The sequence below is a fragment of the Danio rerio genome, chromosome 15, assembly GCF_052040795.2.
Source record: "Danio rerio strain M-AB ecotype USA chromosome 15, GRCz13ab, whole genome shotgun sequence".
NCBI classification, from domain to species: Eukaryota; Metazoa; Chordata; class Actinopteri; order Cypriniformes; family Danionidae; genus Danio; species Danio rerio.
In genome coordinates, this window is record NC_141035.1 from 44,467,501 (window position 1) to 44,480,954 (window position 13,454).

Consider the following 13,454-nt stretch of genomic DNA (forward strand, 5'->3'; position numbering starts at 1 on the left):
TAAAAGCAGAGGAATCAAACAAAATCACAATCTCTTTATGAGTAATACGCCCATGTGAGAGTGGCAGAGAGCTACTGTAGCTGCCAGTTGTGGCTTCACCACATCACATTGTTTTACTACATCAGAAAACACCTCTGGCATCCAGTAAGAAAGGCTTGTTGTGTTTTAGCTCATAGTCTGGCAGAAATAACAGGTGTTGTCATGTTAAACCAAGCAGCTGGAAAACTGATTGGCTTCTTCTTCGTTTTGAAATAGAGACAATTGCAGGATTTTTTTTTTAGATTAATACCTGGGGATACTTACTCATCCCGAGATCCTCAGACTACGCAGCGCCACTGATTCGATCCAAGACCAGCGACGAGTTGATCCCAAGGTTTCCATATCCTGGACCAGGCTGTATCCTGAACAGCTGCTGTGGTGGTCATGGAGGAGTGGAGAGCATGAGACTGAGTCCTGTGACGCTCCAGAGACTGACGAGTCTTCGCTGAGGTCCAGCTTCCTGCCTCCGGCGCCTAGACTGCAGCTCTACACAAGACGTTTGGCCAGCGTAGAAATGGTCATGTTAAGCTTGCTTTCTCTCAAGGTTTTTTAATTCTTCAATTTCGCCAATTGGTGAAGTTTTTACTTCACCGGTGTCACCACTGGCTTGCATGGTTCGGGATCTGTAGAGCTGCGCATTGATGGATTTGCTCTTCAGTTTTTGGACTCTCAGTTGTGATTATTAAACCACACTGAACTGAGCTGAGCTGAACTTAAACTCTGAAAACTGAACTACACTGTTCCTATTTACTATGATCTTTTATGTGAAGCTGCTTCAACACAACCAACATTGTAAAAGCGCTATACAAATAAAGGTAAATTGAATTTAATTAATACAATAAACACAATAGTTGACAAACACAGTATTCTTTTACTACTTTTTTATTTTATTTGTTTTGTCATCAGAGCATGAAGACAACCATTTCTGCTAAAAGAACTAAATAACTACAAATATAAGTCAGAAACTCAAAATGAATAATCAGAATCATGAATTAAATGACTAATTATTGTATTTTGTTTCACAATAACACTTGGAATAAACTATTTCAGAGATTCAACACTTTCCCAGTACTGGGTTGTGGTTGGAAGGGAACTAAGCTGGATTAATTGCTGGTTCATTCCACTGTGGCAACCCCAGATAAATGACTTAGCCAAAGAGAAATAAATGAATGAGATTCAGCACTTTTCCTGCCTCCAAACATAATGGAAAATGCATCCATTTCACATCAGCCATACTTCTACTAACAACACATTCACCTAATCTAAATCTGGCATCATTTTATAGGTGCTGGATCTGAAGAAAACACTGTGGTGTTTCGCTGAATAATGCTTACTAATGTTGCCATAAACCTTGGTAGCACTCTATTTTACAGTCCTGTTACTCATGTACATACAACCTACTTATAATCATTACATAAATTGGGTAAGAACTACTACACTTAAAACTACCCTTGAACCCAACCCTAGTACATATTAAGCACACATATTATAAAATAAATGTGTTACCTACAACTCGTTAATATAATGGACTTTTCCTATCTTTACAATTCATTCAAGTCAATAAAGTCACAGATGGACAGTTTGTTTCAAAGGAGCTTTTAAATTACTGATATGGACAATAAAATGTGTATGTCCTATTAGGATTGGGTCGATACGATAGACGATAGTCGGCCAATAGACATCACAATGCTGAGCCGGCATCTCAATCCTCCCCCCACCCCCATCGCAGCAGCAACATGCTCGCGAAAAATACCCACTTAGGTCCCGTTTTACACTAATAGTCTTAGTTTTAGAATGGCATTTAAGAACAAAAATGATCCACGTCCACACTGGCGTTTCTGAAAAGATCTCCCTCTTTACTGCTGAATATGCACATCACGTGACCATACACACACACACACACACACACGTGCGCTGCAGCATATGCGGACGTCTGAGCTCCAAGTAGTCAGCGGGTGCTTTGAGCACGAAACCCAAGAGAGCAGTGTATGTCGGACAGTTTATCAAGGATGTACCGCTGGATTGCGTCTCACTTAAGTTATTAAACGTGATCTTTAATCAATCTTGTCTCTATCTAACGAATCAATCAGGTAACGTGTCACAGCGTCAGTACACTGCTTCAATCTTTCGCTTTTACGCTTGTACTTAGTAATTTTAGCAATAAACCTCATATACTGATGGCTGGTTCCTGCACCTTTTTTTTACCAACCAAGTTTGTCAATACCATTATAACGACAAAGATCAATCTGCCTATTCATGCCAGAGTTCCGCGGAAAAAGTGATTGACAGGTGGTATATTTTGTGTAACTCATCTCTATCTCTTTATGATTTGGTTAAGTAAGGGTCAAGTAGTTGAAATGGTAGGCTACAAATAATTAATCGGTTGTGAGTTAACTAATTATTCATAAATAATTAATTCACCGCCTCCTACAATGACGAAGATATAGTCCAAAGCGATGTTTCACATAAGATATCATACGATGCCAAATTGTTCGACATCGCCCAACCTTATATCCTATATGTGAATGCTTTCAAAATTTTCCATGTCAGATTTACAGTTTCGTTTTGTCCTTGTATTTATGCACTGTTCTGGAAAAACAACACAATAAAGAACCTGAAAACTGTTGGCGCCAGTAGCCTAGTGGTACTGCGCGCTGACATATAGCACCAACATGCTCACGGCGACCAGAGTTCGATTCCAGACTCGAGGTCCTTTGCCGATCCTTCCCCTCTCTCTGCTCCCACTGCTTTCCTGTCTGAATTGTCTACTGTCCTGTCATAATAAAGTTGAAAAAACCCTAAAAAGTAATTATAAAAAAATTAAAAATAAAGAACCTGAAAACTATTTGAAACTTGTTAATAGGATCAGCGTATCATAGATTTTTGCATCATACGGTCATTCTGAAAATGTAGCCCTATATACATTTTTGGAGACCACAAATTATGTAGCCAGGGTAATGCATGTCTGCACTATTTTTAAAACAAACGCTACGGGGCGCTAAGACGCTGTTCCACTTCATGCTCAACAGCTGACCGTTTACCTCCATATCAATAGCTTTCCCACTGTTACCAGTTTGTCCAGTGGCTTAAATTGTTGCAAGATCAGATACGTTCGCGGCCAGAAGTCAACAAGAATTATTTATATTATTCATTAAAATTCCTGTTTAATGTATTTTAATAACGTCCACCCCACCACAACCCTAAACCCAAGCATCACAGTAATGTAAATCAGTAGTTGTCGGAGTATTATTTATACTATCTATTAAATTACCCAATTAATTGTATTGTTTAATGTCTACCCCCACCCCAACCCAAAACCCAACCGTCACAGAACTGTTAAAATATTACTTATTGTTATACAGTGTCATAAAAATGCTGCTATATTGATGTGCATAGCGCACTTCTGGCCGGCTGCGTATCCAATCTAGACTTTACTAGTTGCTCGCCGCAGATGTGGGAGGATTTGAGTTGACTGGGATGATGGTGTTTAAGTTTGGTGAGGAACGATTCCAGACAACAGGTAAGACATAATTAGAAGCCAAAAAATACAAAATAAACTAGTATGGATGTCCAGATCTGATCAAGTGATCGGAAATCATGCCCGATCACGCAGTTTAAGACTTGATCGGAATCGGATGTTACCTCTTGAACAGGACCAAACAAATATGCATATAGTAGTGGTGGGCTGTTATCGGCGTTACTGTGCTGCGTTAACGCAAGACTCTTATCACACGATAAAAAATATATATATATATCGGCGTTAATCTATTCTCAAAGTTGGGTTGGGAGCTGGGTCTATTCTATGCAAGCTATGATGACTTTCACCTTTATACTTCAGCGCGGATGTATACCTGACCAGTGAGCCGTCTGAAAAAAAAGTGGCCTTCTGAACCAAATCAGCAGGACGCCCTTTTTCTAATTAATCAATGGCATGTCATCAATTACTCCTTAGTTATTGTAACACTGCACTTACTATGAATAGACAACAGGGGTGTAACAATACACTTAAGTCAGGATTTGATACATATTGCAATACTAAACTCATGATACGATATCATCTCGATACTGCATGCTAAACTAAAAAAAATTTCAATATTAGGATTATTACTGTTTTCCTCAGTGATTGGTTGCGGCTGGAAGGGCATTCGCTGCGTTAAACACATGCTGGATAAGTTTGCGGTCCATTCCGATGTGGCAACCCCGGAAAAGAAATGAATGAATGAATGAATAATAATAATAATTCACAGGAGGACGATTTGTAAGTGACCACTAAATGATTATATCACTTTAAATATGTTCAGAGCATATCACATGTTTCGGTAGTCCAGGTAACAAATAGGATAATCAGGCTAGCAAAGCGAAGAGGATACCTGTTTCTGTGCAGTTCATGGAGAGAAGTAGCGATTTATGGAGAAAGGAGGCTTAATCCTGCTCAATTTATAATATAGAACCCTTTGGTAAAGCGGAGCGAGGCATGTGAAGTTAATTGTTTAAGCCACATGAGTTTGTTTTTATGTTAATCGTGAGCTCTGCCTTTTTTTTAGTTGTTTCAATCTGTCTTCATATACTTCATTGTTTCATTTTCATATATCGCTCTGTACATTGTATCTTTATTTGTCATATTTTTCTGTATTTTGTAGTTTTTTTAAATTGATTTTTGTTGTTTCTTTGTGTAGTTTCACGGTGATACGCAACGAAAGTTAAATAGCTCTCGTCTTGAGCATAATAAAGAATCAAGCACCCGTCAGAAACTCTCTGTCTCATTCGTGGAAGCCAAAGGGCAGCTACACGAATAATTCTGACTTCAACTGTACTGCATGTTGCATATACTATTATCGCTTTAATAATAATTTTACGATATATTGTGCAGCCCTTATACAAACTTCCCATCACTATCATTCACAAATTTTATTTTGCGATTTCTCAATATCACAAAGTATTGTTACACCCCTAATTACACTTGAAAGTTAGCTAACCGTATGAACAGGTGGACTTTGCTCAGGCTGATCGTGTTTTCTCCTATGAATGGCTAACGAGTTTGAATGTCGAAAACTCTCTCCGCAGTCAGCACAGCGGTACGGCATCTCGCCAGTGTGAAGTCGCATGTGTATTTTCAGATGCGCCGACACCGAAAAACTCTTCTCGCAATACGAGCACTGGTACGGTCTCTTTCCAGAATGAACGACTCTGTGTCGTTTCAACTGACCATTAGTGACGAAGCTTTTCCCGCAATCATCGCACACTTTATCCTTCTCACCTGTGTGTATTTTTTCGTGCAACGTACAACTGACCAGCAACGAAAACCCCCTGCCACAGATGGAGCACACGTGCGGTTTCTCATTGGTATGGACTCTCAGGTGGTACCGCATATTTGACACCGAATTAAACCCTTTCCCGCAGTGTTCACACACATACTGCTTTTCCCCGGAGTGAACGCGCATGTGATTTTTAAGACCCGTCAGATCTTTATAACTCCTTCCGCACTCAGTACACCGATGCGGCTTTTCTCCGGTGTGAATCCGCTCGTGAGACTTCCTGTTTCCGGCCTGGGTGAAACTCCGGTCACAGTAGGAGCACTTGAACGGTTTTAATCCAGAATGAATGATCTGATGCTGTTTGAGCTGGCTGAACGTGGTAAAGCTCTTCCCGCACTCGGTGCACACGTGATCTCGCACTTTATCGTGCGTTTTCTGATGTTGTTTGCAGCTGTCCAAGCGGGAGAAGCTCCGTCCGCAGACCGAGCAGGAGTAAGGCCTCTCGCTGAAGTGAACCACCTGGTGAATTTTCAGGCCTGAAAGGGTGCTGTATGTCTTCTCACACTGATCACAGTGGAAAGGCTTTTCTCCAGTGTGACTGAGCAGGTGAATTCTGAGAGAGGATATATGCTTATAATTCTTTCCACACTGTGAGCACGTGTGCAGCGTTTTGGATGTTTTTGGAGTTTTCTTTGATTTATAATATTCATCTTCTTCATCTTCATCTTCATCATCCTCATCATCATCATCATCATCATCCTCATCCTCTTCATCTTCTTCCTCTTCATTTAATTCTTGATCTAAAATAAAGAACAGTCAGTTATGGCTCGTTTAAACTGAATGGTACGGTTCGGTACGTTTTATGGCAGTGGGACACTAAAGCAGGTCGGCGGCGCGCCACACAACGCCACACATCGCCATGCATTTTAGAATTCTAAACATAGGTTTCTATCAGGATACACACACCTGCGCGGCAAGTCGGCGGCTGTCGGCAGCACCCGGCCACGACTCAGGACGCAGTTAATTTTTCAGCCACGCCACAGAGCGCCTTCTGATTAGTTTCATGTTAAATATCATGCGAATGTATGGTGTGCGATACTTTAAACTGTCATGTGCGCGTTGTGTCGCGGCGCTTCTGGTGTGTGACCTGCTTTAGGCACAACGCAAGCCTCCCACCAGTGCCGATACAGCCACATCGCACTGCTATTCTTGTGATATTGCTTATGTATACAATTATACATCGATTTGCCTTAACTGTCATACTCCTAAAGTTTTTGTCATCATTCCTTCCCTCTTTAATTGTCACACATTTCCAAGTGGTGCTCGCTGCAGAGCCATTTGAGGAGAGGTGAGCTCCAGCGAGGGGGAGCTTAAGCTTGAGCTCCACCTTTTTTGCACTTCTACGAGTGATGTCACTGGGGGTATGGTTAGGGGTGGGGTTGGTGTACGCATTAAAACAGCTTACAGGAGGAGGAGCGACAGCTCATGCTCCCCCTCGCTGGAGCTCAGCTCTCCTCAGATGGCTCTGCAGCGAGCACCCTCTCCACATTTGTTTGAGTTTGTTTCTTCTGTTGAACACAAAAATAAATATTTTGAAAACCAGTAACTATTGACTTCCATAGTATTAGATTTTTCATATTATGGATGTTTGTGGTAGCCAAATTACAACATTCTTCTAAATATATTCTTTTGTGTTCAACAGAAAAAAAACATAATAAGGATGAGTAAAAAGAGAATATATATATATATATATATATATATATATATATATATATATATATATATATATATATATATATATATATATATATATGTTTTTTTTTTAATTTGTAGATGAACTATCCGCTGCTAATATGACTATCCAGATGCATTTACTCTCTCATTTGTATTCTCATACTGCTTATGTCACATGAAATCTTGAAAGCTTTTTTATCTATGATGTTATTTTATTAAGATTTTTATTTTATATATATATATATATAAAATTGTATTATTTTATTCAGAGAGAAAGAAAATGTGAGCAAATTGTGTTTTACCACCACATTGGAGCAGTTGATGTCTAATGATTCTATGTATCTGATGCTGTGGCTCTCTGACTAATGTATTTCAATAAAAAACAGAGTTAAACTAATTATGAAGAATAAAGAACAGACACCAACCTGCTTGTTCCTCGATATCTTCTTCATCACTCACTGTGGATTGTTCTAGCTCACTCAGGTCGATCTCCACTTCAAAAAACTCCATCTTCAGCAGTCTCTCACACACACACAAAGCGTTTACTCGCAGACTTTGTCTCTTTCGCAGGATACTCCCAACCTTTATTGATGAACTGTTAGCAGAGGGACATCAGTTCTGCCAAATTCAAAGAGAAGTTAATAGATTTATACAAAACTAATACTTCTACTAATACCAGGGTTCCCACATTAAATTTAAAGACTTTTTAAAAGTCACCAATAAGGTGCTCGATTTGAATTTTAACCCCCAGCATACATGGCACCATGAAAGTCCTTCCTGTACTTAAGATTTTGCTTACACTTAATATTGACATTAAACATCAAGTGTAATGATGATGTTTTGAATGTGTCATTTAAACAGTCATGCTTACAAAATAGTAATACAATTAGTTGAATTCTATAATGGCAATATTCAAATGTGGTTTCTGAAACACTGATAAAATGATTGAGGTAAAGTTAGTTTTATATTTGCATATTGCCTCAGTGACTACTTGTAACATGCTCCTTATAGTGTTTAATAATAATAATAATAATTCCTTACATTTATATAGCGCTTTTCTGGGCACTCAAAGCGCTTTACACACAATGGGGGGATCTCCTCATCCACCACCAGTGTGCAGCATCCACCTGGATGACGCGACGGCAGCCATTTTGCGCCAGACCGCACACCACACACCAGCTGATTGGTGGAGAGGAGACAGTGATGAAACAATTGGTATATGGGGATGGTTAGGAGGCCATGATGGACAAAGGCCAGTGGGCAGATTTGGCCAGGATACCGGGGTTAAACCCCTACTCTTTTCGAAGGACATCCTGGGATTTTTAATAACCACAGAGAATCGGGACCTCGGTTTAACGTCTCATCCGAAAGATGGCGCTCACTGAGCAGTATAGCGTCCCCGTCACTCTATTGGGGCATTAGGACCCACACAGACCGCAGGTTGGGCGCCCCCTGCTGGCCTCACTAACACCACTTCCGGCAGCAACCTAGCTTTCCCATGTGGTCTCCCATCCAGGTACTGACCGGGCGCAGCCCTGCTTAGCTTCAGTGGGCGACCATGTGAGAGTTGCAGAGAGCTAGCTGCCAGCACAGCCACTTGCAGAGAGCTAGCTGCCGGTTTACCATGCTACTTTTTTAATATTCAGTCTGAATACGCATGCAAGTATGACTTCAAATTGACATTAGCAATATTTAATGGACTGCGAACAATGTTGTTCTTTAATAGTCACTGGCTGCTAATATGTATTCACTATTTAGAAATGGTAAAAAATACTTTTTCTGAATTTATATTATTAATCAAAAAGTCAGAATGTGCAAATATAAAACCAACTTTACCCAAATGATTTTTAAATTAAGTATTTTTTCGTTTTTCTAATCAGTTTTTGAAAGCATCACCGTGCAATTGTTGAAATAACACCATAAATGTTCAATTCAAGCATTTTCAAGGGCCCAGGTTTGTTTTTCAGTACTTTCCAGGCCTTGAATTCATGTCTGAAATTCACATTGAGGTAAAGTTGGCTTCATATTCACACAATCAGACTTTCTTCTTAATAATATAATTTCAGAAAAGTATTCTTCGCAATTTCTACATAGTGAAATCATATTATCAGCCAATGACTATCAAAGTACAACATTGTTCACAGTCAAAATAATAAAGCTAATGTTGTTTTGAGGTCATACTTAAATGTTAGACCGAATATTCAAAGTGTCTTGGTAAACAATATAGGGACCATGCCACAATTTTGATCAAATGTGTGAATATAAAACCAGATTCACTTCAATGAAACTGAAGCATGGTAACCCTGTAATACTTTAGTATAATTTAACTCAAGTTTTCAGATGAAAATATTGAATATTTATAGACGATTAAACATTTGGGGCATAAACACGGCACATGTTACTTTCTTCAGTCAACAAAGAAACATAACAAACGCAGACCTACATTACATTAGACACATTCTAAAATGCTTAACGTGAAAAAGCTTAACGTGGCTTAATGTACCTTAACATCAACCAGAGAAACCCAAATTTCTGTCAAATTTGTCTTGTAATTAACTCTACTGTAAGAACAATGAGTCCCAATTACATGGATAAAGTAAAAAAACAGCACGTTAAGTGTTTCCCCCCCTTTAAAAGCTATTATAAGGAAAAAGTTTAACATGACCTATTGCACCTTAACAACAAGCGGAGGGAAACTAATTTCTATCAAATTTTACTTGAACACTAATTACTATCAAAAGAATAAGCTTGACAAGCCAGTGGTTGGAGTAGGTATTGCACTCCTGGATCAAAACAGGCAAGTGCAAGTTGCCAGATTGAGGACAGGAGCGAGTGATTTAAACAGTGTTATAAATAAAACAATGGCACCCGATAGAAAGAATATTTCCATATTAAAGGGAGTTTTTGTCCTAACCAACATTTTGAATTGATATACTGGACACAGCTGCTATTTCTCACAGACGAACAACAGAAAACAGACAATGATTATCCCAGGAAAACCTCATGTGCTTTATTCAGTGTTAAATGCTAATATTGTGAGCTTGAATGCCATTTTACATGACATTTACTGTCATATACTGAAAGCAGCAGCAGATAGTTCACCTCAGATCTAGAAAATAAAATAAACCGTTTGAAATTGAACTTTAGACTGACTCAGTGCAAACCAACACATATCAGTGATTCAGCATCTACATTTAAAGGGCCATGAAACCCCCTCGTTTCAGCAGGGTGTTTTCACACCTGTACTTTGGAAAAAGTCAGAAAAGTGGGCGTGTCCAGCTCTGTTTAGGGGGGAGTGTCGGAGGAACTAAAGTGGGATGGTGTGGGAGTGTCTATTTGGGCACGCGCGAGTTTCAGAGTCAAAATACACACAGGAGAAAGTGATGGTGTTTAACCTACATGGACATCTGTAGTCGAATTATTTGCCAAACTATTAAATGTTGGACTTTAACTGCAGTTTGGCTCTTTCATTCAGGGAATTCATTCATGCCCCTCGCGACAAACGCGATATTTGATTTGAGGATCTGCTCTAAGCGTGTATTTTTCATGCAATGTTTGATACCGCACGGCGAATGAGAGAAAAAAAAACTCTGCATTTCCCGGAAACTTAGATGCACACGGCAGGTAGCGTCAGAAAGCCGCGTGTGTTATTCCGGTCACAAAATGCGGTGCTATGTTTGCACTCAGTGCAATAGTTAACTTAATTCGATACGAACAAACTGAATATACAAAGAGCACTGGTCGCTCACTTACCAAATCTGTAGAGACAGGACAATCACCAGCAACTAGAGCCGCGTCTTTATGAAGAGAAGGCTAACGTTACAAGCGAATCCGGATCTCAGCATTTGCAGATGAGAACAGCTCTCAGGTAAACAATGTTCCCCCTTAGACACGTAAGTTATTGTTGTCGAGCGTCACGTACACTGTAATCCACACGTGAGTCTGAGCTCTCACAGAGAGAAAATGAAAACGAAACTTAATGGCAGCAAACTATAAAAGCAACACTTCACGCTTGTTTTGCCAACACAACGTGGCGTCTCTGTGGCGTAAACAAGGTGACACTAATGAATATTAATGAAGTTGCACAATAGAGCGCGCTGATTGGTTTGAACCAAGCCTTATTCATGCATTAATGCAACACACTGTAAGACGTAATAAGACACACTCAGGCACAGACGTCCAGTCTGCAGCTGGAATACAGGCTATTATGTCATGACCGTGACGCAGCTTCAAAAATTCGTTTCAAACAGGAAGTACAAATTTGCTTGAAATAACGCAAAAACAACCAATTTACACTTTTTAGTGAAATATAGGTGTCCTAATAGTGTTTTTAGCAGTGTGGGACACATATACGACTGTCAACAGCTCAAAAAATGTGTTTTGTGACCCTTTAATAATGTTAAAGAGGTTTAATATGTATTAAATAGATTATAAACCTTACCATTTTGCGGGTGAGTGCATATTCTGTGCTTCTGAATGGCTGTATTTAAATTTCTGTGCTGTGGTGTTTTCGTCAGCCAAATTGCTTATCACCGCGTAGCTCGTCACGTTGTGTGTTGTTAGGATATGGGTTACAGTGTAACCTGCTCACCTAATGTTTACAGTCGTAATATTTAAATCATTTGCTAATTAATAACCACCTCATGTGGAAGTGAATCGGTCTCATTTCAGAGTCTGCTACTGTGCACCAGAGGTCGCATTTCAGTCACGGACGCATGCTTTTAGAGCCTTTCAGAATAAATAAATGAAATATGCTGTTTTCCACGAAGGCAACCCGGGGTGCCGATATATAATTGGCCGGGTAAAATTATCAAAACAAAGACAGACGCTCTGGTGTAGCAGTCGATTCTGTTCCCTTCTGGAATTTCAGTTTCTTGTTTACGAAGCATGTCCGCTAACAGTGTATGCAGACGAACACAAACACAACTGGATGTACGGAAAGCGAAAAAGAACAAGAGTGTTGGCTAGCTTTCATGTCTTGCAATGTCAAAGTAGCGTAATAAAATAAATTTTACACTCCCACATATTTTCTACGTATTTTCTGTGGTTCTTGTTTGTATTCTCAGCTTTTTTCCTAATGTCTGAGTTTATGCACCCTAGTTTAATATTGCGCACAGGCCTACCTACAGTTATAGTCCTTTTTATTTTCAAGTTCGAAAAAAATACGTACTTTTAGAACCACTTTGCTTTCCGTACATCCACTTGTGTTTAGGTGTGTCGGCATACGATGTTAGGGGACACACTTCGTAAAGGGGGAACTGGGATTCCACAAGGGAACAGAATCGACACAGAAAACACATTTTCAAAGCAGAATATCTGACTTCAGCATTGTTTTTCAGATAAACAAGTATGTTCACTTGGCATGTTTCTTAAATATCTGCAAACATATTATGGCATTTGTATAATTTAGAAGAGTCAAAAACTTATATAAAGCAACTTTAAGCGTTTTCCCAATGTTATTGTGGGGGTGTCAATGCCGTGCACAATCAAATCCTTTGACAGCAAGGGTTAATCTATCACAAATAAAATTTGATTTTATGGACAGCCTTTTTAAAGTTTGGTTTCCCTCGGCTGTTGTTATATTGAGCCTTTCCTTGTTATGGACTTCAATAGGGGAACCAAGTTAAGCCTTTTCATTTTATAATGTACTTCAATAGGGAACAACACATAACGTGACAATTTTCACTCACTAAAATGAGAGCTCATTCTTTTGACATCAGAAAGTGTTTGTCATGAGTAAAATGTGATAATAATGTGGTTTCCCCAGGCTGTTAAGTATTTATAATAGACTTAAATGGGGGAGAAAATGCCTAACGTGCTGTTTTTCACTTTATCTATGTAATTGGGACTCATTGTTTTTACAATAGAGTTAATAACAAGTAAAGTTTGACAGGAAATGTGGGTTTCTCTGGTTGATGTTTAGACACATAAAGCCACGTTAAGCGCTTTAGAAAGCCCGTTGCATCGCATTGTTTACATTCAGCCGACACTTTTTTATTATTAAAGGGACTCTACAAATGAACAATTGTACATTCATTTGAAAACCACAAATGAGTAAGAGTAGTTGCAAAAAGCCATTCACCGATTTATTTTAGACTTGATCTAATTTAAAGCTCAACTCTTACAGTTTGCAGCCCGAACACAACAACACAAACATCAACTCTTGCATTGAAATAACATTAAAATACGAAAGGATATCCTAATGAAACAGAAGTGCACACTCACTCATAGGCTGTGAAGATCTCTCTGCCGGTATGTTTTACTATAATCAATAAAAAACGGGACACAAATATGCGTTTTTATTACTTCAGCACTTGCTTCTTCTCTTGCGCTACACTGATCCGCGCACGCGCGTCTTCCTCTTCTTCACTTTTGAAAGCCTTATTAGCGGTTGGCATTCATCTTCTAGGCGCATTAACGCCACCT

At 39.3% G+C, this 13,454-nt stretch overlaps 2 protein-coding genes and 1 long non-coding RNA gene across 3 annotated transcripts in view; 1 reads left to right on the plus strand and 2 right to left on the minus strand.

Moving 5' to 3' along the window:
- Window positions 1-10,479, plus strand: part of LOC147840700 (uncharacterized) — a 199,008-nt gene extending 188,529 nt beyond the window's left edge. The window contains exon 2 of the long non-coding RNA XR_015510028.1: window positions 9,236-10,479. This is a non-coding gene — a long non-coding RNA (uncharacterized LOC147840700). The remainder of the gene's footprint in view (window positions 1-9,235) is intronic.
- The window catches only part of LOC110437702 (E3 ubiquitin/ISG15 ligase TRIM25), a 49,427-nt gene that overhangs the window by 29,022 nt on the left and 6,951 nt on the right, over window positions 1-13,454 (minus strand). The window lies entirely within an intron of this gene.
- On the minus strand, window positions 906-13,366 carry si:ch211-276c2.4. Its single transcript, XM_087284759.1, has 3 exons — window positions 13,254-13,366; window positions 7,454-7,646; window positions 906-6,094 (listed from the first exon to the last, which is right to left on the minus strand). The coding sequence occupies exons 2-3, from the start codon at window positions 7,536-7,538 to the stop codon at window positions 5,007-5,009; spliced, it is 1,173 nt and encodes a 390-aa protein (XP_087140885.1). The 5' UTR covers window positions 7,539-7,646; window positions 13,254-13,366; the 3' UTR covers window positions 906-5,006.

Bases quoted from the DNA above. Each gene is read 5' to 3' on its own strand.
- si:ch211-276c2.4 (XM_087284759.1), bottom strand. From the start codon at position 7,538: ATGGAGTTTTTTGAAGTGGAGATCGACCTGAGTGAGCTAGAACAATCC. The intron at 6,095-7,453 runs GTTGGTGTCTGT...TCTTTATTTTAG, and splicing joins AGATATCGAGGAACAAGCAG to ATCAAGAATTAAATGAAGAG.